Source organism: Chiloscyllium plagiosum, unplaced genomic scaffold (assembly GCF_037043375.1).
Source record: "Chiloscyllium plagiosum isolate Xiang-an unplaced genomic scaffold, Cpla_swu_hap1 HiC_scaffold_25, whole genome shotgun sequence".
NCBI lineage: Eukaryota > Metazoa > Chordata > Chondrichthyes > Orectolobiformes > Hemiscylliidae > Chiloscyllium > Chiloscyllium plagiosum.
The window spans coordinates 35,092,297-35,117,516 of NW_028270163.1; the positions used below are offsets into that span (position 1 = coordinate 35,092,297).

The 25,220-nt window shown below is 41.3% G+C and overlaps 1 protein-coding gene across 6 annotated transcripts in view; it reads right to left on the bottom strand.

The window, feature by feature from the left end:
* Positions 1-25,220, bottom strand: part of sdk2b (sidekick cell adhesion molecule 2b) — a 1,001,963-nt gene that overhangs the window by 75,234 nt on the left and 901,509 nt on the right. The window contains exon 46 of one of the 6 annotated variants that reach the window (XM_088000614.1): positions 24,467-24,534. The exons of the other annotated variants lie outside the window; for them this stretch is intronic. Within the exon in view, the coding sequence (XP_087856740.1) occupies positions 24,520-24,534 (15 nt within the window). The 3' untranslated portion in view covers positions 24,467-24,519. Of the gene's footprint in view, positions 1-24,466; positions 24,535-25,220 lie in introns of those variants that run through there. 6 annotated transcript variants of the gene reach the window in all.

Sequence of the window (25,220 nt, forward strand, 5' to 3'; positions counted from 1 at the left end):
CAAACAGCAGAAGCAGCATGCAAAAATAGTGCTAAGCAATCCACAAACAACCAATCAGGTCTGCAGCATTACCACATCAGTTTTGAATGATGGTGATTAACTCAGCAACTAAAAAGGGGTGGAAGCTCTGCAGCTATCCACATCCTCACTGAAGGGCCAGCCCCGCACATTAGTGCAAAAGGCAAGGGTGAAACATTTGCATCCATCTTCAACTAGAAGTGCTGAGTCGATATTTCATCCTGATCTCTTCTTGAGATTTCCCAGCATCACAGACACCAATCTTTAGAAAATTCAATTCACTCTATAATATGAACACATGGCTGAAGACATTAGACGTTGTAAAGTCTATGGGGCCGAACAATATTTTGGAAATAGTCCTGAAGACGTGCTGCAGAACAAGCTGGTTCTCTACCTAAATTCTTCAGTAAGCTACAACACTAGCATTGACCTGACAATGTAGGGAATGACCCAGGTATGTCTTATGCTGGGAAACAGGATAAATGCAATCCAACTATTTAAAACCCTATCAGTTTAGTCACAAGTCACCAGCAAAATGATGAAAGCGTTTGGTGACAGTGACATCAATGGTGCTTAGAAAGAAATCAATCTAATGATCTAATAAACAACCTTCTCACTGGCAGAATTTAGTTTCAGCCAAGACCACTTCGGTCCGGTCTCATTACAGCTTTAGTCTAAACAAGGTTAAAAGAACTGAACTCCAGAGATGAGGAGCAACTTCCCTGTGCATCCATGCAGCATTTGACTCAGTATGGAATCAAGGAGCCATAGAAAAGTTGAAGTTAATGGGAATCAGGGGAAAATGTTTCCACTCGTAGAGTCATACTGTATTTAAAGGAAAATGGATGTGCTTACTAGAGGTCAATAACCTCAGCCTCAGGACTTCAACTGCTTCATCAATTAACTTCAGTCCATTCTAAGGTCAGAATTTGGGCTGTTCATTGACAATCACACAATATTCAGCACCATTTGTGACTCCTCCTATACTGAAGCAGTACATGCCTAGATGAAGCTGGCCCTTGACAATATCCTGGTTTTGGCTGATAAATGGCAAGCAATATTCATGGTACATGAATGCCAGGCAATGACCATCTCCAGCAAGACAGAATCTAACTATTGTCCCTTGATGCTCAATGGCATAATATCTCTGAATCCCCCAGTATGAAATCCTGGGGTCACCATTGACCAGGAACTGAACTCAACTGTTTCTATAAACACTGCAACTAATGGAGCAGGTCAGAACCTAGGAATTTGTGTAATTCAACTACTGTGTTCACATTCTGCAAGGAACAATGATGCATCTATGCATCAGTAGCACCTACACAATGAACTGCAGTATCTGAAGACTCCTTTGACATCATTTTCCAATCCTGCAACCTGTAGCACCAAGAAGCAGAAGGGCAGCAGATATACTGAAAATAAAGACACACATCATCTTGACAATATCAACATTCTTCCAATATTGCTGGATCAAATTTCCTTACAGCACTATGGGTATTCCTACACACAATTCCCAACTTCTGCAAGGCAACTAAGGATATGAAAAAATGCTAGCCTAACCAGCAATGCCCTCATTCCACGAGTGAATGAAAGAAAATTGTTCAAATGTGCAAAGATCACTTGCTCAGCTCATTTATTCACCTAATGGTCAACCGTGTGCCCTTTTATGAGTTCACAGACTAGCCTTGATTTGCTTCCCACAGTCTTGTTTCCACCTTTCACTTGGGCTGTTCCAGATCTAAAACAGATTCTGTGATTTTCCATAGAAAATCTCAAACTGGCTATTTACAAACTGATAGGCATATTCACAAGTTTAATCGTACATTGATCTGAATTGGGTGTTTGCTGTCACCATCCTTCCATTCTTGTGCAAAATGACGTTGAGAATTTCATCAGCTGGCAGTGCAAAATTATGCACCTGCCTATCTGTTTCCACCCCCGGATAATGCAAAAATCCTGCCCAAAATACCTACCAATTTCATCAAGATGACACAATAGAATTATCCAATTAAGTTGTTGTGAAAGTAAAAAGCCAGCATTTGTCTGTGAATATTTAGCCAACATTGAAATGTCAATTATTCATTAAATATGAATAAGGGGGATGTTGGCAAGTTGTAACCTGTGTAATTTTGCAGGAATTCTAGTTGCATACAGTAAACAAATTATCTTTGTGCAATTGTGTAGGAGGAAGAGCAACTGCAAAAGCTTCAATTAGTCATTTTAAAAATATTTGGTCCTTTCAGATAAAATATGTAGACCTTAAAACTCACTGGACAAAGCAGACAGATCTGATTCCAGTTGAAAATGTTTTGCAGGTGATCACTGAGTATTGTACTGGGCTATGTCCTTGTGATAGTGCAATCATTTTCTGAAGGCCATTGGCAACATGCCCAAAATGACAATAAATCTGCACTGATTAATCTGGGCATTGAACTTCAGCATGGAGCTGAAGCAACTCTTAATTGGTGGATTTTTTTAAAAGACTCTATGATAGACAGAACATATATATTTAAGAGAAATAATGTACTGTATTTATAAGCCCAAATTATTTTAGGATAAATTTAAACTACTGAATTGGGGGTGGAGACTCATCAAAAAAAACAGCAATTGAGAAAATAAAGGCGCTAAAGAATGATTGGCTTGCAGGACGAGACAATTTTCATCCCAGGTTTTACAACAAGTGCGTGAAAATGTTGTGTTTGTTCTATTATGGAAACAGGACTGATCAAAGCCACAACTTACATTCCATGTGACTGCAGCAAAGGTATATTTTTCCTTCTCCTCTTTCTTGACCTGACTGCAGGCTTTGACATGACCAATGATATGATCTTCCTCCAATATCTTTCCACTGCCATCCAACCGTGTAGGACTTATTTTAATTGGGACAATTCTCAGCTGCATAATTCTAACCAGAGTGTCACTTGCAATGGCTTCTCTTCTTGCACTCACACCCTTACATCTGTCTCCTCAAGGATTCTTTGCACCCCCTCTTGTATCTCATCTACGTATTAACATTCAGTGACATCATTCAAAAGCACTGTTTTAATTTTGAGAAGCAAGTTGACAAACTCAATTCCATTTCACCACCATGTCTCTCAATCCCTCCATTGTTGAAAAATTATCACATTGATTATCAGACATACAATTCTAGGTTAGCAAAGATTTCTTCTAATTACATATTGGGAAGACTGAAATAATAGTTTTCAGTCCCACATCTAAAATCTGTTTCACAATTCCATCCATTACAATGGGATCTTGATCATATGGGCCAATGGGCTGAGAAGTGGCAGATGGAGTTTAATTTAGATAAAAGCAAGGTGCTGCAATTTGAGAAAGCAAATCTTAGCAGGACTTATACACTTAATGGTAAGGTCCTAGGGAGTGTTGCTAAACAAAGAGACCTTGGAGTGCAGGTTCATAGCTTCTTGAAAGTGGAATCACAGATAGATAGAATAGTGAAGAAGGTGTTTGGTATGCTTTTCTTTATTGGTCAGAGTATTGGGTACAGGAGTTGGGAGGCCATGTTGTGGCTGTACAGGACATTGGTTAGGCCACTGTTGGAATATTGCATGCAATTCTGGTCTCCTTCCTATTGGAAAAATGTTGTGAAACTTGAAAGGGTTCAGAAAAGATTTATAAGGATGTTGCCAGGGTTGGAGTTTTGAGCTACAGGGACAGGTTGAATAGGCTGGGGCCAGTTTCCCTGGAGTGTCGGAGGCTGACGGGTGACCTTATTGAGGTTTATAAAATCATGAGGGACAAGGATAGGATAAAAGACAAAGTCTCTTCCCTGGGGTGGGGGAATCCAGAACTAGAGGGCATAGGTTTAGGGTGAGAGGGGAAAGATATAAAAGAGACCTAAGGGGCAACGTTTTCATGCAGAGGGTAGTACATGTATGGAATGAGCTGCCAGAGGAAGAGGTGGAGGCTAGTACAATTGCAACATTTAAAAGGCATCTGGATGGGCATATGAATAGGAAGGGTTTAGAGGGATATGGACTGGGTGCTCGCAGATGGGACTAGATTGGATTGGGATATCTGGTTGGCATGGACAAGTGGACCGAAGGATCTGTTTCCGTTCTGCACATCTCGATGACTCTTTGACTCTAGTTGGTAACAGTCTGAGAGTAAGCCTATCTGACCGCAACCTTGCTGTCATATCTGACCCAAGGATGAGCTTCTGCCCTAATAATTTCATCATCAGTAAGACAGCCTATTTCTACCGATGTAGTATTGCTGAAACTCATATCTTACCTCACCTGCTGTTGAAACCTTTATTTGTGCCTTGTAACTCTATATGTTGACAATTCCAATGCACTTCTGGCTGATTTCACTCAGTCTATCTTCCATAAACTTCAGGTCATCCAAATCTCTGCAGGTGATGTCTGAACATGCATCATTTCCTTTCCGTCCTCCCTTTCATCTCTGTGTTCATTCACACATATTGTGTCTTGGCCAGGAATCTTTTTATTTTAAAATCCTGATCCTTGTTTTCAAATCTCTCCATGGCCTTGCCCCTACCTAACGCTGTAATGTCCTCCAATCACTGAGATACCGGTGCCATCTACTTCTGGCATCTTGAACCCTTCGATGTTTATTGACCCATCACTGGTGGACATTCTTTCTTCAGTTGCATAAGTATTAACCTCTGGATACACCTCTTTTTCTCATTTCACTCCTTTAAGCCACTTGTTAAAACATCTCACCTCTTTGACTAAGCTTTCAGCCACTTGATCTAATGCCTCTTTAGAAGGTTCACTGTTATACAGTACTTCTGATTTATTATGATCCTGTGGTGCATCTTTCAACATTTTGTTATGTTTAAAGGTGCCATATTTGTTTTTGTTGTTTAGGAACACAAATAAACAAATATAATGGAAAGAAGGCAATTTCTTCATAATTTCAGACAATAGTGAATGAAATCATAGAAAACATTGGTCTCTTTCTGGTGATCCTCCAGAAGTGGAGAAAGGCACTCTGGCACTGCATTTCTTGAAGCTCTGCAGGATTGTAAAATAATCTGTTGCTAATGTTTTATTCAAAGGATAGAATGAAACCTTTCAAATGGTTCAAGGAGATTAATTAAACATCTCAGCCAGACTGGAATTTTTTAAGTACGCATGACTGAAAAAAGCAAATATCATTTAGATTTTTAAACTTATCTTTTCCCTCCTGCCCAGTTCTTTGTTGATAAAGTATTGTCTGCGTGCATATCACTGGAACTAATATTAGCTTTCAGATGTGAAACAATGGCGTAAGACTTTTAGTTTAAAGCTTCTGATTAGCTATCAACTGAACAGAAATAAAAGGCCAGCCCTAACACTTCAACCTACACTTGTCATGCAAATGCAAATTACTTGCATGGAAACTCCATGACGTGCTGCAGGTTTACAGTATTTAATTTGTCTTCCAGTTCCACCTAATACTCTTTTACATAATCCCAACTTCATGGGCATACGCAACATATGTATGCGACTTGAGCATTTATTAATACTCATTTGTAGTGTATTTTGAGGTAAATTTTGAATATTACATAGCAACTTCTGTTACAGAGGAAACTGCTCAGTGATTTAATTTTAGAAATGTGCTTTTAGTGGCTGCATTTGGATAGAGATTTTGTTCTTCAGTTTCTGAGAATAATGTGATTCTGCATGACTGAATTATTAAAAAAACGTTTCTGATTTTTAAGTCGAGAAAGAAAACTCCTAGTCAGTTACGATAGTGCAATATGTTCAACAAAAAAAAACTAGTGAGAAAACAAAACAATATTTTGCAATGCCAAGAATGTACTTTTCCTGCTGAATGACCATTTTGATCAGAAGAATTAGGAACTGCTAGGCAAGGACAGCTTGGATTAGAAGCAGAAACTGAGATATGCTTGGGTATTGTTGTTCTGAACTGGGTTGATATTATGACTCAAATTTGATTAATTTTTCTTAAGCCAAGGTGGCAAATAGCATAATAACTGCTACAAAATTCTGCACTGAAAGATAATGTATTAGACTTCCATTTCTCTTTTCAGACTTTTAATATTCATAATTATGATACTGTATCATGGCCTTTCCAGATTATCTCAAAGTGGCACTGCTCATATTTAAGATAGATCTTGCATTCACGTTTCAAAATGGAATGTATAACCACCTGCAGACTTCCACAAATGGGTAGTTCAAGGTAGATATCATCAAATGTAGCATATGTATGTGCAAAATATAACCACCATGATAACAAGTTGATGTGCAAATTTAAAGGGTGTGAAACATACTCATTCTTTGGCAACCCATTGAAGATTTTGATGTTAGGTTAATTACAGTTACAGAACAATGTGATTTTCAGAATTTTGTTATGATGAGCTCCTCAGAGAAGATTTCTACAGTACTGTATGGAACTTCTCATAAGATCTCATTCTATATTCAATAGAGTCATAGAGACATGCAGCATGGAAACAGACCCTTCGGTCCAACTCATCCATGCTGACCAGACATCCGAACCTAATCTAGTCCCATTTGCCAGCACTTGGCCCACATCCCTCTATAATCTTCCTATTCATATACCCATCCACATGCCTGTTAAATGTTATAATTGTCCCAGCCTCCATTACTTCCTCTGGCTGCCCATTCCATACATTCACCACCTCAGTGTGAAAATGTTGCCCATGAGGTCCCTTTCAAATTTTTCTACTCTCACCCGAAACCTATGCCCTCTAGTTCTGAACTCACCCCACCCAAGGAAAAGACCTTATCTATTTACCCTATCCATAGCCCTCATCATTTTATAAATTTCTATAAGGTCACCCCTCAGCCTCTGATGCTCCAGAGAAAACAGCCCCAGCCTATTGAGCCTCTCCCTGTGGCTCAAATCCTCCAACTCTGGCAACATTCTTGTAAATCTTTTCTGAACCCTTTCAAGTTTCACAACATCATTCTGATAGGAGGGAGATCAGAATTGCACACAATATTCCAAAAATGGCTTAACCAATGTCCTATACAGCCACAACATGACCTCCCAACTCCTATACTCAATGCTCTGTCCAATAAAGGAAAGCATACCAAATGCCTTCTTCACTATCCTATCTACAAGCTACTCAACTTTCAAGGAACTATGAACCTGAACTCCAAGGACTCTTTATTTAGCAATATCCCCAGGACCTTACCATTAAGTGTATAAGTCCTCCCCTGACTTACCTTTCCAAAATGCAGCACCTCGCATTTATCTAAATTAAATTCCATCTGCCATTCCTCAGTCCATTGGCCCATCTGATCAAGATTCCCGTTGTACTTTAATGTAACCTTCTTCGCTATCCACTACAGACTCCAATTCTGGTGTTATCTGCAAACTTACTAACTATACTTCCTATGTTCACATCCAAATCACTTAAATAAATGACAAAAAGCAGTGGACCCAGCACAAATCCTTGTGACACACCACCGGTCACAGGCTTCCGGTGTGAAATGCAACCCTCCACCACCACTCTCTGTCTTCTACCTTTGAGTCAGTTCTGTAGCCAAATGGCTAGTTTCCCCATATTCCATGTGATCTAACATTAATAACCAGTCTACCATGAGGAATATTGTTGAACGCTTTACTGAAGTCCATATAGATCACATCCAGCGCTCTGCCCTCATCAATCCTCTTCATTACTTCTTCAAAAACTCAATCAAGTTCGTGAGACATGATGTCCCACACACTAAGCAATGTCGACTATACCTAATCAGTCCTTGCCCTTCCAAATGCATGTAAATCCTATCCCTTAGGATTTCCTCCAATAACATGCCCACCACTGATCTCAGGCTCACTGGTCTCTAGTTCCCTAGCTTTTCCTCACCACCTTTCTGAAATAATGGCACCACGTTAGCCAATCTCCAGTCTTCCAGCATCTCAGCTATGGCTATCGATGATACAAATATCTCAGCAATGGGCCCAGCAATCACTTAAACAGATCCTAGGGATATAGTCACCTTAATGCATTTTAAGACATCCAGCAACATCTCTGTAATTGCTATTAAATTCCAGTCCCATGTTCCTACCTATGCCCTGAGTTCATCTATCTTCCCTGTTAGGCCTCTTGCATTGAAATAAGAGCAGTTTAATTTATCAATCCTAACTTGTTCTCTGCTTTCTTCCTGCTTGCTCTGACAGTTTGACTCACTCCTTTTCCCAAATGTACTAGTCTCAGACTGATCTCTTTCCTCAATATTTCCCTGGGTCCCAACCCCCCAACTGCTAGTTTAAATCCTCCCAAGCAGCTCTAGCAAATCTCCCTGCCAGTATATTAGTCCCTTTCCAATTCAGGTGCAAACCGTTCTTCTTGAACATATCACTTCTACCCCAGAAGAGATTCCACTGATCCAAAAATGTGAACCCTTCTCCCTTGCACCAGCTCCTCAGCCACACAATCATTTGCTCTAAATTTCTGTTCCTACCCTTCCTAGCTCATAGCACCATGAGTAATCCAGATATTACTACTCTCGACTACCTCCTTTTTAAAGTCCTGCCTAACTTCCTATATTCTCCCTTCAGAATCTCATCCTTGTCCCATCCTATGTCATTAGTTCTAATGTGTACAACAATCTCCTGCTGGTCCCTCTCCCCTTTGAGAACGTTCTGTACCCTCTCAGAGGTATCTTTGATCCTGGCATCAGTGAGGCAATGCACCATTCTGATTGTTCACTGTCGACTGCAGAAACATCTAACTGTGACTCTGACTAGAGAGTCCCCTATCACAATTGATTACTTGGAACCCAACGTGCCCCTCATTACCTTAGAGCCATTCGTGGTACTAGAAACTTGGCTGTTCATACTACATTCTCCTGAGAGTCCATCACCCCCTACATTTTCTAAAACAGCATACTTGTTTGAGATGGGGATAACCATAGGAGACTCCTGCATCACCTGTGTCTCTTTTACGTTTCCTGGAGTTAACCCATCCACTTGACTGTATCTGCAGCTTTTCTCCATTCCTGTGATTGCCAGCCATCACACCCCCCAGCTCTTGTAAATTCCTCATTACCTCTAACTGCTGCTCCAACAGATCCATGCGATATGATAGGATTCACAACCAACGACACTCCCTGCACATATAATAATCAGTAACATGGAAACTCTCCCTAAACACCCACTTCTGACAGGAAAAGCACATCACTCTACTAAAGGCCATCTTTGTTCCTTCACACTCTACACACCCAGAAAATAGCACTGTCTTATTGCTTTAAAAAAAACACTGCTCTAGGCTAACTTAGTACTCATTGTGTATATTTTAAAAATTTAATCACGAGATGGATCTCATCAATAAAGAACCCACTATTGTAGATTTACAGTAAGGTTTCACTCAAAAACTATGCACTTATCTGATCCTGTACCGTGAGCTCTCCCCACATAGGTTCATCCAAGGTCAGCTATGAATTGCGCTGTTATTAACTTTTCGTAGATGCACTCCGATATCCAGAGATATTTGAACTCAAGCAGCAAAGGCAGTAACTGTGCAGATTCACTGCTGTGTCAGATACCAGTATAGTTTTCTTTCTCTGACCATGTAGTCACTGCCTTTGTCTGTTTTCCACCTTTTTAAAGTGCCATTGTTTTGATCTTTTTTCCCCTGAAGTTCCAAAACAATGTAACAGCACATAAAACAGTAATTTCTGCTCCTGGAATTCAAGGAAATCACCTCAAATACCAAAAATACCTCAAAAAAAGAGCAGTTCTTACAGGACAATTTTTCCCATCCTCCATCTTGGATTACGCAGAATCCTCTTTTCCTTTATTTTGTTTCCTTCTTCCCATATTTTCTCTAGAAGACATATGCATACCTACTTGAAATATTTCTTGTATTATTTTTCTTGACCCATCATGATTACCTTTGGTCCTGTAACACCAGCTTTTCTGTCATTCAAACTCTTGTCTTTCATCCGACTGGAGACTTTCTTTTTGTCCTTGTCCCACTTTCCCTTTATTCTAAATCTATTAAATCTCTAAATTTTCCCAGTCCATCAACCTGAAATGTTAAATCTAAATTTCTCCACAGATATTGTCTCATCTGTTGAATACTTTCAGCATTTTCTGTTTTTAATTTGGATTTCCAGTATCCTCAATTGTTTGCTTTTCTGTATTGTACATTTGTCAAATAGACAAGTTAAAATACAACTGACAGACATGTTCCACCCCTTCCACAGCAACACATATCTAAATGAAAGATTATCATAGTTTAATGAAAGTGCAGTTCACAGGGACAGATATTTATTTCACTCACTGCAGTCTTGCCGACAAACCTTGCAAAAACAGCAACCGTGACATCAACACAATATTCTAACTTGTTACAGCCTGTACCAAATAAGCAACTGCAACAGCAGTACCTTTCAACATTTTCTTCATATCCATGTCTATAATGGAACAATGCCAAATGATATTTTAGGGAACAAATTAAAACACAACAACTATTCAATTACAAATGAGATTAGTGAATAATCAGGCTGTACTGTGGTCACAAATAGTCACCTAGACAATAGACAATAGGTGCAGGAGTAGGCCATTCAGCCCTTCGAGCCTGCACCGCCATTCAATATAATCATGGCTGATCATTCCTAATCAGTATCCTGTTCCTGCCTTATCTCCATAACCCTTGATTCCACTATCTTTGAGAGCTCTATCCAACTCTTTCTTAAATGAATCCAGAGAGTGGGCCTCCACTGCCCTCTGGGGCAGAGCATTCCACACAGCCACCACTCTCTGGGTGAAGAAGTTTCTCCTGAGCTCTGTCCTAAACGGTCTACCCTGTATTTTTAAGCTGTGTCCTCTGGTTCGGCACTCACCCATCAGTGGAAATATGTTTCCTACTGCCAGAGTGTCCAATCCTTTCATAATCTTATACGTCTCAATCAGATCCCCTCTCAGTCTTCTAAACTCAAGGGTATACAAGCCCAGTCGCTTCAGTCTTTCAGTGTAAGGTATTCCTGCCATTCCAGGAATTGACCTCGTGAATCTACGCTGCACTCCCTCAATAGCCAGAATGTCTTTCCTCAAATTTGGAGACCAAAACTGCACACAGTACTCCAGGTGTGGTCTCACCAGGGCCCTGTACAGCTGCAGAAGCACTTCTTTGCTTCTATACTCAATTCCTCTTGTTATGAAGGCCAGCATGCTATTAGCCTTCTTCACTACCTGCTGTACCTGCATGCTTGCCTTACTCCCAGTAAAGTCAGATTTACATGGTAATACATAGTCTACATAGCACCAAGACATTCAACCCAAGAGGATTATGCTGGTGTTCATTTTTCACATGAACCTCCTCATTCCTTCTTCATCTAACCCCATGAACACATTCATCTGTTGCACTCTTCTTTATGTATTTGCCAAGAATTATCTTAAAGTGCACAGAGATAATAATCATTCCAACTACTCTGTTAGGTAACAAATTCCAAAATCTAACCACTCATGGGCTTGACCACTATTTGCATGACTTCTCTATTTGATTCATTAGTGACTGTTACCTTTATGACTGTTAGTACTATTTTCCCCTGCAAATGGAAACATTATTTCTATGTCGATCCTAAGAAATCCTATCATAGGGCTTAATTTTCATCAAGGAGATGGTCATTGGGCAAGTTCCCAATTCTGCAATTCTGTCTCTGGTAACGGTACCTACTTCTGCCATATTTTTGTTCCTCTGAGTTGTGCCCCAACTTGGCAATGGAGGCAGGTAGATTGTGAGGTCAGCAGTCTAGAAGGTCCATCTCCTTTTACTGGATCATCAACCCAGTAAACATGAATTTCAGGCCTTCACAAGTAATGAAAAACCACATCAAAGAGTCATCTACTATTGTACAAAGAAATATAAGTATCAATGAAACAAAACCTGCTGGTGGTGAGGTGTTCTATGTCTCGAATTGTATCTTTGTGGTCCTGAAGGGAGACGGTGACCAGTCTCAATTCGTGGCCCATGTCGGTACCAACGACATCGGTAGAAAGAGGGATAGGGATGTAAAGCAGGATTTCAGGGAGCTAGGGTGGAAGCTGAGAGCTAGAACAACAGAGTTGTGATCTCTGGTTTGTTACCCGTGCCACGTGATAGCAAGGCAAGGAATAGGGAGAGATATCAGCTGAACACGGGGCTGCAAGGATGGTGCAGGAGGGAGAGTTTCAGGTACTTGAATAATTGGGGCTCATTCTGAGGAAGGTGGGACCTGTACAAACAGGATGGTTTTCATTTGAACCAGAGGGGTACTAATATCTTGGGTGGGAAATTTGCTGGTGCTATTCGGGTGGGTTTAAACTAGCTCAGCAGGGGGATGGAAACCTGAGGTGTAGTTGCAGTGCACAGGAGGATGAGAGTAGGGAGGACAGGGACAGGATTTCAGTGTCACAGGAATGTGCTGGCAGACAGCAAACTTCAATGCCAGAAAGTATCCAAAATAAGGTCAGTGAGCTTGCAGCATGGATAGGTACCTGGGACTTCGATGTTGTGGCCATTTTGGAGACAATGGATAGAGCAGGTGAGGAATGGATGTTACAGGTTCCAGGGTTTAGATCTTTCATTAAGAACAGGAAGGCCGATACAAGCGGGGGAGGTGTGGCCTTATTAATGGGCTTCAGATTAGTATGACAGGGTGGCGCAACATCGAGGGACAAAGGGCCTGTACTGTGCTGTAATGTTCTATGTTCTATGTTAGTCAAGGAAAATATAACGGTGGCTGAAAGAATTTTTGACGAGGATTCGTCTACTGAGGTAGTGTGGGCTGAGGTTAAAAACAGGAGGAGAGGTCACACTGCTTGGAGTTTTTTATAGGCCTCCACAGAGTTCCAGGGAGGCGGAAGAGAGGATTGGCAAAATTATTCTGGGTAGGAGTGAAAGGAACAAGGTGGTCATTATGGAGGATTTTAACTTCCCCGACATTGACTGGAAATGCTATAACTCTAGCACGTTGGATGGATCAGTTTTTGTCCAATGTGGACAGGAGGGTTTTCTGACACAGTATGTCGAAGAGCCGACAATAGGGGATCTGGTGCTTCGTAATGAACCAGGCCAGGTGTTTGATTTAGTTGTAGTTGAGCACTTTGGAGAGAGTGACCATAATTCAGTGACGTTTAGTTTAGCGATGGAAAGGGATAGGTACATGCCACAGGTCAAGAGTTATCGATGGAGCAAGGGCAATTATAATGCGATTAGGCAAGAATTAGGATGCATAGAATGGGGTAGCAAAATGCAGGCGATGCAGACAATGGAAATGTGGAGCTGGTTTAAGGAACAGATAAGTGTCCTTGATAAGTATGTCCCTGTCAGGCAGGAAGGAAGTGATAAGGTAAGGGAACCGTGGTTTACTACAGAAATTGCATCTCTTGTTAAGCAGAAGGAGGAGGCTTATGTGTTGATGAGGCAAGATGGTTCAGATGAGGCGATGGAGAGTTACAGATCAGCTAGGAAGGATTTAAAGAGAGAGTTAAGAAGAGCGAAGAGAGGACAGAAGTAGTCTTTAGCAAATAGAATAAAGGAGAACCCTAAAGCTTTCATTAGGTATGTGAGGAATAAAAGGATAACTAGGGTAGGAATAGGGCCAGTCAAAGACAGAAGTGGGAAGTTGAGTGTGGACCCTGTGGATCCGAGGAGCAGGAAAACCGACGTTTCATCAGGAATAGAGGGAGGAAGCCTCCAGGGTGGAGAGATAAATGGGGGGGGGGGGGGGGGGGGGCTGAGGAGAAGGTAGCAAAGAGTACAATAGGTGAATGGGGTGGGGATGGAGGTGATAGGTCAGAGAGGAGGGTGGGGGAAGGTAGCAAAGAGTTCAATAGGTGAATGGGGGTAGGGATGCAGAATTGGGCTGAGAGGTGGCAAAAGGAGTTCAAAGCAGCTAAATATGAGGTGAAGCACTTTGGGAAGAATAACAGGAAGGCAGAGTACTTGGTAGTGTGGATGTGCAGAGGGATTTTGGAGTCCATGTACATAGATCCCTAAGAATTTCCATGTAGGTTGATAGTACTGTTAAGAAGGCATATGGTGTGTTAGGTTTCATTCATAGAGGGATTGAGTTCTGGAGCCACAATATCATGCTGCAGCTAGACAAATCACTAGTGCGGCCACACTTGGAATATACAGTTCTGGTCTGCCATATTTCGGGAAGGATATGGAAGCATTGGAAAAGGTGCAGAGGAGATTTATTAGGATGTTGCCTGGTCTGGAGGAAAGGTCGTATGAGGAAAGGCTGAGAAACTTGGGTCTCTTCTCATTGGAAAGAAGAAGGCTGAGAGGGGATTTGTTAGAGACATACAAAATGATCAGAGGATTATATAGGGTAAACAGTGAAAGTCTTTTTCCGAGGGTGATGACATCAGCTTGTATGAGGGGGCATAACTACAAATTGAGGGGTGATAGACTTAAGACAGATGTCAGAGGCAGGTTCTTTACTCAGAGAGTGGTAAGGGCATGGAATTCCCTACCTGCCAATGTAGTTAACTAAGTCACATTAGGGAGATTTAAACAATCCTTGGATAAACACATGGATGATAATGGGATAGTGTAGGGGGACGAGCTGAGAATAGTTTACAGGTCGGTCCAATATCGAGGGCCGAAGCGCCTGTTCTGCGCTGTATTGTTCTATGTTCTATGTTCTATCTGTGGGTGCAGACATTTATACTGTGTATTGTACAATTTAATTTTGAGCATAACTGAAAGCTTCACATTTTCATGAAACTAGATCACAGTTATCAACAGTTTTTATGTACCTGAAGATAAAGATATTGGTGATCCCCTTTCAACCTTTTTAAAGTGCCATTGTTTTGACCTTTTTTCCCCTGAAGTTCCAAAACACTGTAGCAGCACATAAAACAGTAATTGGTGCTCCTGGAATTTGAGGAAATCACCTCAAACATCAAAAATACCTCAAAAAAGGAGCAGTTCTTACAGTCACAATTTCCCCATCCTCCATCTTGGATTACCCAGAACCATCTTTTCTTTTATTTAGTTTCCTTCTTCCCCTATTTTCTCTTTAAGGCATATGCATACCTGCTTGAACGTGTGTACATGGTTGGTTGAGCTCAATGGATTAATCATTCTTTGAGTCCTGCCATGCAATCATAATAAGGCCATCTGAACAGAAACAGAAGTTTGATTCTCTGGATACAACTGCATACCATCTCATTATGAATGCATGTGCAACCGCCACCCTTTCAACCCCCAAGACGAACATTAACTCTCATTTTCCTATAGAGTTCATAGGTGATTTTAATTTAAGTTAACCAGTTTTTTTTGTTTTGTAGCTATGCATGTGCACTAACTTAAAGGGGCTGATTGTGTGCAGTCTGCAAGAGAATCTCTGAGTTGTTCCAGGGCTGAAAAAAATTACCCCAGACCCCTCTAGTCTCTAAACCACTTAAAGGCCATCTGTTGTAGGAGCATCTTATTTACATATTCTAAAGTTGATGGATGTGAATTCACAGCACAAACAATCATGACTCAGTACAAATTAGCAATGCCATTCAGAGACGACAAAGATGTGTTGTTTTCAGTTGAAAGCACTTTCTGATGTTCAAAATGAGGCATATTTATAGCCAGAGAAAACCCTAATCTGATGTATTGCTATTATAAGTTTTTATATTAATTCATTAAATGTGAAAGTCGCTGGCAAGGTCAACATTTGTTGCCCATTCTAATATCTCTTAAGATGTTAATGAGTCACACTTTGAAACTACTGTGATCCATGTGACATAGCTGGTACACACATACACAATGCTGAGGAATGGAGTTCCAGGTTTTTGATCCAACAACCATGAAGGAATGGTGTTGTAGTTTCAAGTCAGGTTGGTGTGTGGCTTGGAAAGGAACCTGGTGGTGTTCTAATAAGTCATCATTGTCTTTCCAGATGGTCGAGACAATGGGATTGGAAGGTGCTGTCAAAGAACTCCTGCCAATGATGCAGCCCTTGCAATCACCAGAATAAAGGGTAACAATTTTTAAAACAGGAATTGCTCAGGGGAAAGAAACAATATCGTTCTTGTCTCCTACGCAAACATGCTTGTCTCTGTAAAGTCCAGATTCTTATCGGAATATGGATGTTTTCATTTCTGTAATGAATGCTTCAGATGCATCTGTTATTCATTGCTCAAGACATTTTCTATTTGAACAAAGAAGTTTTCTTGGATGTGGGAAGTAGTGAATGTTTGTTAGTGTTGAATAAATGTGGCAGAAGTCCAGCTTTTCTAGTCATGCTAAAAATGGATTTAGGGCCACGGTATAAAACTACTTATGCAATACGGGTTGGCATAAAAATTAGGAATTTGAATAGCGTAATACACCTATTTTAATATTAAAACCAAAGTCGAATGTTAAATGAGAAGATGTTTATAAGTTTAATTTGAAAAGATATTCAACATATGATAGGTCTTACTGACATTTCTTTTCTCATTTCATATTAAATAGGTACTATGTACATGTGAATACAAAAAAGATTCACATTCAAAATTCCTTAATTGATTAATAATCCTACCAGATGTAACTTTAAATAATTGTCACAATGGATTGTCCTTTTAAGTTTCTTTGTGATAGAAATTCACCGGATGAATGAACAGATTAAGCTTTCATTATTAATTCTTCTTCATAATTTTGTGTTGCCCTTTTTGATACTTTTACTTTCAAAAGTGTGTCTGAAGCCAAAGTTCAAATCATTAACACCTAAAATGAGCTGCAGTATGCTGCTCTGAAAACACTGCTGCTAAGACAATTGACAATAATCTAAATAAGGTAGTGCACAAAATTCTGAACAAGAAAAACAATTCTTCCTATCTCCTGATATTTTTGGATTCTTTAAAAATGCAAGGATCCAGATCTTTCCCAAAAACTAATCACTTCTGTCTGCTGCTGTATCTTATCAATGTATCAAATGCTACTGCAATCTGTCCATTGTTCTCTCTTAGATAAGCTTTTTAAAATACGGCAATAAAGAGAACAGAAAGCCATTTTTCTATCCATCTTCAGTAGTGGAGGTAATGTCTACCAACATTTGTTTGAAATAATGATGTGTCTCTAGAAATGAAAGAAGAGGTAGAAAACAAAAAAACAAACCATGCCTTTGATTAAGAATAACAAGTACCTATTGGAAGCTGTTGTGCTATTCTAGTACTCAGGTAATGGTCATAGATCAGACAAACTTACTGCTTGACATGATATGCAACTTTCCATAATTAGATTACAGTTTTGTAAGTTACTTTAGGATTAATAAGGGCGTTGTGATAAGCTTTAACTTTGAACAAGTCGGAGTTCAATAATCAGCAGTTTGGATGAGTTTATTGAACTGGAAGTTAAAATTGCAAGTGGTTCTTAGCTACAATCTACTATTCAATTTTAAACACCAAAAGCACAATGAATATATCAATTAGCGACAGGAATAGGCGATTTACTCCTCAGACTTGCTCTGCTGTTCAATAGTCACAGCTGGTCTGACATTGAAGTCAATTCCATTTCCTGGCCAGCCCTAATACCCCTTCGACTCCCTTCTCAGTCAAGAATCTATCTACATCTATCTTAAAAATAGTTCAATTACCTTGCCTCCACTGCTCTCTGTGGAAGAGAGTTCTCAGGCTCTTGACCCTCTGAGAGAAACTGTGTCCCCTCGTTCTATTCTCTCCCACAAGTGGAAGCAACCTTTCAGGACCTCCCTGGCAAGTATCTTCAGGATCTTACATGTGTCAATAAGTTCACCTCTTATTCTTCTAAACTCCAATCCCCCAGCCTGTCCAACCTTTACGCATAAGGTAACCCCTTCATCTCAATAATCAAACAAGTGATCGTGCTCTAAATTGCTTGTCTTCTGAACAGTTTTTCTTAGTTACCACCAAAATGACACTTGAAATCCCATGCTACTTACTATAATGTCCAGTACAAGATTACAATAAAGTCTCACAGCAACTAAATGTCAGTTTGAAACAAAGAAAGGACATTTACAGCTTTTCGTTGAGGTTCAGAGAAAAAAAAAGTTTCAACCTAGAGGCCTGAATTTTAGTGTTGGGAGTTACTTAAAATTCATTTATCCATTTTAAATAAATTAAATTTGTTTTCATCCATCTTGTTTGAAGTGCAGGATTAGTTGTTCTTCCTCACCCTTTAAATTATTTTATATTTCACTTATCCAATGAATGGGGTAGGAACTCAATATCAATGGGATTAAGGTTATTTCAGGCATTTTTGCAGAAATACATTTATGACCTGACTTCACTTTTTTTCATAAGTGCATCGACTTGACAACTGAATAACAATTTTAAGCTATTTATGATGTTTTGATAGGATGCTCCATGCAACACAAGGATAGGCTGACAGACAAGTGGAGAGAACAACATTCGTTTAATAATAAAAGATTCAGTAACAACTGTCTTAATCTAAAATATAAAGCAAATTTAAAGTCTCAGTATAAGAAATTGCATCATAGATTTCAACGGTTCAAATACTTGACTATAAATAAACCTTCCAAGGAGGATATACATTGTAACTGTACTGGAAAAATGCATTTTTTTGCATCAGAAATCCTGAAATGATACAAAACTGTGGTCTTACGTTTTTTTTGGATATATGTCGATTTTGTCAAGGTTCTTGTTGGGTTCCTACCGTGAGGCTTAATGGGAACTTTTGCTATATCTCCCCAAACACATCTTGTTAACTATATATCCCATCCCTGTGATGCCTCTTTTGCTCATTTCTAGTCCCATCTTACCACTTACTGTTTCCAGATCAACTCGCCACTCACCAGATATCTCTGGTGCCTGTGCCACTGTGCACCCAGACAAGCTCTGGCATTGAAAAGCTGCCCTGATTCATGATGAACAGTCATTTGAAGTATGTTGGAAAAAGGGAAAATGATCCTCCGATAGGGATGTGGAGGTTCTAGTGGATGGGGTGATGCAGAGGAGGACCATCCTTTGCTTGAGGACCAGCAGAGGAGGCCATGACACCAGAGTCTGGCTGGTTAGTACTAAGGAGAAAGTGAGGTCTGCAGACGCTGGAGATCAAAGCTGAAACTTTATTGCTGGAACAGCACAGCAGGTCAGGCAGCATCCAGGGAACAGGAGATTCGACGTTTCGGGCACATGCCCTTCTTCAGGAATGAGCAGAGAGTGTTCAGCAGGAGAAGATAAAAGGTAGGGAGGAGGGACTTGGAGGAGGGGCGTTGGAAATGTGATAGGTGGAAAGAGGTCAAGGTGAAGGTGATAGGTCGGAGTAGGGTGGAGGCGGAGAGGTCAAGAAGCAGGTCAGGAAGGCGGTGCCGGGCTGGAGGGATTCGGCTGAGACAAGGTGGGGGGAGGGGGGATGAAGAAACTGGTGAAGTCCAAGTTCATCCCCTGTGGTTGGAGGGTTCCCAGTCGGAAGATAAGACGCTCCTCCTCCGACCGTCGCGTTGTTGTGGTTTGGCGGTGGATGAGTCCAATGACCTGCATATCCTCGGTGGAGTGGGAGGGGGAGTTGAAATGCTGTGCTACAGGGTGATTGGGTTGGTTCGTCCGGGTGGCCCAGAGGTGCTCTCTGAATCGCTCCGCAAGTAGGCGGCCTGTCTCCCCAATATAGAGGAGGCCACACCGGCTGCAGCGGATGCAGTAGATAATGTGGGTGGAGGTGCAGGTGAATCTGTGGCGGATATGGAAGTTTCCTTTGGGGCCTTGGAGAGAAGTGAGGGGGGAGGTGTGGGCGCAAGTGTTGCACCTCCTGCGGTTGCAAGGAAAGGTGCCGGGAGTGGAGGTTGGGTTGGTGGGGGGTATGGATCTGACAAGGGAGTCGCGGAGGGAGTGGTCTCTACGGAAAGCTGATAGAGGAGGGGAGGGAAATATATCCTTGGTGGTGGGGTCCGTTTGGAGGTGGCGGAAGTGACGGCGGATGATGCGCTGTACATGGAGATTGGTGGGGTGGTACTAAGTCAGCACTGCGATACCCATGGTCCGGAGGAATGCTGCAAGAATGTCAACAATCTTCTCCTCTGTACCAGTGTAAGTTTCACACTCTTGCTGTGACCTCACACTCACTCTCTCTCTTCAGCTACACCCACCTTCCACTAAGACTCATGCTTGACCCACTCTCACTATAGCCTGAAATGTCTTCCCTCATTTGCTCTTATTCCCTCCAACATTGCGAACCCTGCATGGCCTCTGCACTACCTACTCACTACCTTGCAACTACTAACAACAGTAGTAACAGCTGAGCCACTACATTTAACTCACTCAATCCCTCCCTTTCTCTCAGTCCAGGAGAAAACAGCCCATAACAGGGTGGAAAGAGCCTAAATGGATGGAGACATGCTTGACATTGAGTTTCTATCCCACTGAGGACAGAATCCTGTTGCCTGCAGAAGACAACTGAGGCCATTCCTGTGGGGATGCTGAGACATCAACCGAGTGAGTACCACTCTTTGTTCCATGCAATCCTCATATTATTCCTGCTAGCAGCACCATTCATTGCATAGCAGTTCCAACCATTTGCCTTTCTCTCTCTTGTGCCTTGCAGATAACAGCAGGATGTCCACTGCCCCTGCCAAGAAAAAGCCAGCTCTGCCAGAAAGCACATCCTTGACCTCTAAGGAAGAGCATTCTGAGGCCTCAAAAGAAGCATTGGCAACGCAACCTTCAGCGCCCCCACAAGCTCAGATACTGACACCCTGATGGGACACCCCTACCTTTTATCTTCTCCTGCTGAACACTCTCTGCTCATTCCTGAAGAAGGGCCTGTGCCCGAAACGTCGAATCTCCTGTTCCCTGGATGCTGCCTGACCTGCTGTGCTGTTCCAGCAATAAAGTTTCAACCCTGATGGGAATGTCATGTTTAGAAAATTCAGGAGTACAAGCAGATGAGCACCTCATTGTGACAGCTTCTCAGCTGGCTGAAAATGGTTGCTAGCATACGGAGGACCCTGTGGTGTTGGCAACCAGATACTTCATCCAAATGTACAAGGAGAAACAGGAATATCAGACAAGTATGTGGGAGGCACGTACACTCTGGCACAGAGGTTGCAGGAGTTCAGCAAAGCCATAGGCACCCTTGAAAGTTAAAGCAAGGAGAGCTTCAAGGCTCCAGCAAGAAGACCCTCAGCATGCTTGAGCTATCCAGACACAAATGCTTAAACAAACCTCCAAGGCCAACAGACTCCATTGCTGAGCAGACCACCTGCACCCCAGCTGTGGAACTGGGACAACACTGAAACATAGCTGAAAGGACAGAAAAAGAAAAATCCTTTGGAGAGGACTTTGGTGGCATCGGTGGCAGTGCACAGTCTATTAAAGTATCACAATTGTCTGAATGTTATTGGTTTCGCAATACATCTCTTTGTTTGAGTCCTTGGTCAGCCTGTACTGTAACTCTGCCAGCATAATGCCAAATGAGGTTTGAGAAGATTTGTAGCTCAGGTTGTGGTTCTGGATGTATGTTTCCTCACTGAGCTGGAAGGTTCGTTTTCAGATGTTTTATCACCATACTAAGTAACATCATCAGTGAGCCTCCGGTGAAGCACTGGTGGTATGGCCCACTTTTTATTTATGTGTTTAGGTTTCCTTGGGTTAGTGATGTTATTTCCTGAGGAGATGTTCATTTCTTGTTCTTTTTCTCAGGGGGTGGTAAATGGTTCCAGTTGGAATGCCATGCTTCTAGGAATTCTCATGCATGCCTCCGTTTGGCTTGACCTAGGATGGATGTGTTGTCCCAGTCGAAGTGGTGTCCTTCCTCATCTGTATGCAAAGATACTAGTGAGATTGGTCATGTCTTTTTGTGGCTAGTTGATGTTCATGTATCCTGGTGGTTAGTTTTCTGCATGTTTGTCCAATTTAGTAATTGTTACAGTTCTTGCAAGGTATTTAGTAAATGACATTAGTTTTTCTTGTTGTCTGCATAGGGTCTTTCAAGTTCATTAGCAGCTGTTTTAGTGTGTTCATAGGTTTGTAGGCTACCATGATGCCAAGGAGTCTGAATAGTCTGACATAATTTCCGAGATGTCTTTGATGTAGGGCAGAGTGGCTAGGGATTCTGGATGTGTTTTGTCTGCTTGTTTGGGTTTGTTGCTGAGAATGGCATGACCCACTCTCACTAGTATCTTTATATACAGATGAGGAAGGACACCACTTCAACTGGGAAAACACATCCATCCTAGGACAGGCCAAGCAGAGACACGTGCAAGAATTCCTAGAAGCATTGCACTCCAACCAGAATTCTATCAACAAACACATTGACTTGGATCCCATTTACCATCCCCTGAGAAAAAGGACAGGAAATGACATCACCACAGGAAACGACATCACCAACCCAAGGAAACCTAAACACATAAATAAAAAGCGGGCCACACCACCAGTGCTTCACCAGAGGCTCATTGATGATGTTACCTAGTATGGTGATGAAACATCGGAAAATGAACCTTCCAGCTCAGCGAGCAAACTCCTATTCATAATGCCTTAAGTCCACACAGATGTACCATGGATTGATTCCTATGTTGACAGTCTGCTGGAGCAAATGGAAGCAAGAAGAAAAGGGCAATGGATTCAACTGGCACCACTGTTTCTCTTGATCAAACATTCCTAATTATTCCCTGGCCTTTGTGTAAAAGTGCTGGTGTGAATGAAGTGGTTAGCAATGTGTGGGGCAGGCTGTACAGGACACAGGAAGCTAATGCATTAGGATCTAGTAGGAGTAGAGAGTCCACAGTTCTATGTCCTGAACAGTGTCTGTGTATAATTTTGTTGCCCTCTAAAGGGCCTCATATCGCTGGTTTCTACAGCTCCCTCCTTTCTAGATTGAGATACTTCCTCTGCCTGCATAAGGTGTGTTCACAGCCATTTTCTTACCCATTATGTACTTTCGATTTCCAGCATGACGGAAGCCCTCAGTGATTACTCTTTGGGCAGTGGTTTCCAGCCTCTGCATAAATGTATTAGTGAGACTCTAGAAATCTGGATCCCTTTCCTAATAGCCCTTCCCATGAATCCCATAGGCTTCACACCATCCCAGGTCCTCATCCAACATGTCTATCAGTCTGCAGCAGCCCATCTTCCACTCCCTACCCCAGCCCTTAGCATATGAGGTGACAATGAGGTGTATCATTGTAAAGACCACGTTGTTTCACTTTTGTGCTTGCTACAACTGTGAGTATGAGAAGGCGCTGTTTTAAAAGACAGTTTCAAAGGATTGCTGCATGTTTTGAATAGCAAGTCACCTGACACTCATTGCAAGCAGCATGTGCGAACATTTGTTTGGGGTTGAATTGGAGCCGGCGGGAGGGTGGGGGAGGGGGTTTTACTGATACAGCTGGGTGCAAACAAGAGGTTGATTGATTTATGAATTAGTACCCAATTATCAATAGTAAAAGCCTTTTGCCACCGTCAGTGGTGTAATGGTTCTTGCGTAACTGAATAGCTTGAGGCTGGGAACAAGATGGAGAGGTGTTTTGATCTCCACAAACACAGGAGCTGTCTCTGTGTTCCCTGTAGTGAAGGGTGGTACGTGTATGGAATGAGCTGCCAGAGGATGTGGTGGAGGCTGGTACAATGGCAACATTTAAAAGGCATTTGGATGGGTATATGAATAGGAAGGGTTTGAAGGGATATGGGCTGGGCGCTGGCAGGTGGGACTAGATTGGGTTGGGATATCTGGTCGGCATGGACAGGTTGGACTGAAGGGTCTGAGAAACAACTTTCTCACCAGGACAATGATCATCGCAGCAAATAAACTGCCTCCCAGTTATCCTCACTCATAACATATTGTGTGTGAGTGTAAGTCATTAGGGATTTAATTATAGTGTTAAACATTGATGCTTTACCACCATTTACTTGTAGCTAGAGTCTAATTACTGGCATTAGTAGTACTTTTTGTTAAGTACAGAAACCTATTTTATTAACCTTGGTTTGAAAGTCAGGTAAAATGGGGTATTATTGCATATTTATTTTAGAATCTTTAACTTCTGTGATGATTCTAGGAACATCAGTGCTTGATTTCCAGTGCACTACCCATGACATCATACACTATCCACCCCAACCGAAGTGCTACTCTGTTCCCATTATGCTTTTATCATAATCCTCCATTATAAATACAGCTGCCTGCTTCACAATTGTTGGTCTTCCCCAACCTACAGCCACCAAATCTCATGAGTAGGTTACCAAGTCTTCTTCTTGCAGCAGTGGCCCCCGGCTCTCCTGTTCTTTCCACCTCCTAACATCTCTGGATGGACACAATGGACTGACAATTGGCCACCACCTTCTGTCACCAGCTCTGGACATATTACTTTATTTATTAAAAGTAATGATAAAAAAGATCTGTTATTTTACTTTTTACCATAATTTATCACCTTTGCTTCCTGTTGGAAATTGTCAACTCCTTTTCCAAGTTTTGAAGTCACAGACTCCCTATGGTACCATACCCAAGTATCTATTATTCATTTTTGAGGCTTGATATATGAATATTGATGTTGGGGAGCTTGTGTTGACTGGGGTGGACAAAGGTAAAAATCACACAATATCAGGTTATACTCCAATAGGTTTATTTGGAGGCACTAGCTTTCGGAGTGCTGCTCATTCATCAGGTAGCTGTGGAGCAGGACCATAAGATACAGAATTTATACCAAAAGATTACAGTGTCATGCAACAAAATGATATATTGAACAAACAATGCTGTTAAGTCTTTCATCTTTTAGAATGGGTTGCATTAATATGTAAATTCCAGAACTTCTTTTAAGTCACATTCTCAAAATAATTTAAGGTAGTGCTTTCAAATAAACCTGTTGGACTATAACCTGGTGTTGTGTGATTTTTAACTATATAAGCATTAGTAGGCTCTTTTATTTCCCAGAAGAGTACTGGACAATACTGAGAAACAGGGCACTGCGAGGTCCAGTACAAATATTTCTTGCATTATTCAGCTGAAATTAACTAACATAGTGAAGAGGCTCAGCTACTCACTGGATAATTTTACTCGAAGACGATTTATGATAGTGTAAAAATGTCACAGTTAGGCAATTGCCAATGAATTCAGGCTAATTAAGTTATTGCTACTTCACTAAACAATAGGAATCGGTTATCTTCAGGTCTCATCATTCAGGAAGCCATAGCTTCACTTACAATGAGGTATGAAAGACAAGCAAACCATTGAGTAGTCAAGAAATGACAGTTCAGATGATATTTACTTGAGTTAAAATTTAATTATATCTGAAAAGACTGCCCATTGAGAGAAAATTGTTTGACTAGTTGAAGCTACTCTAAAATCTAATCCTAAA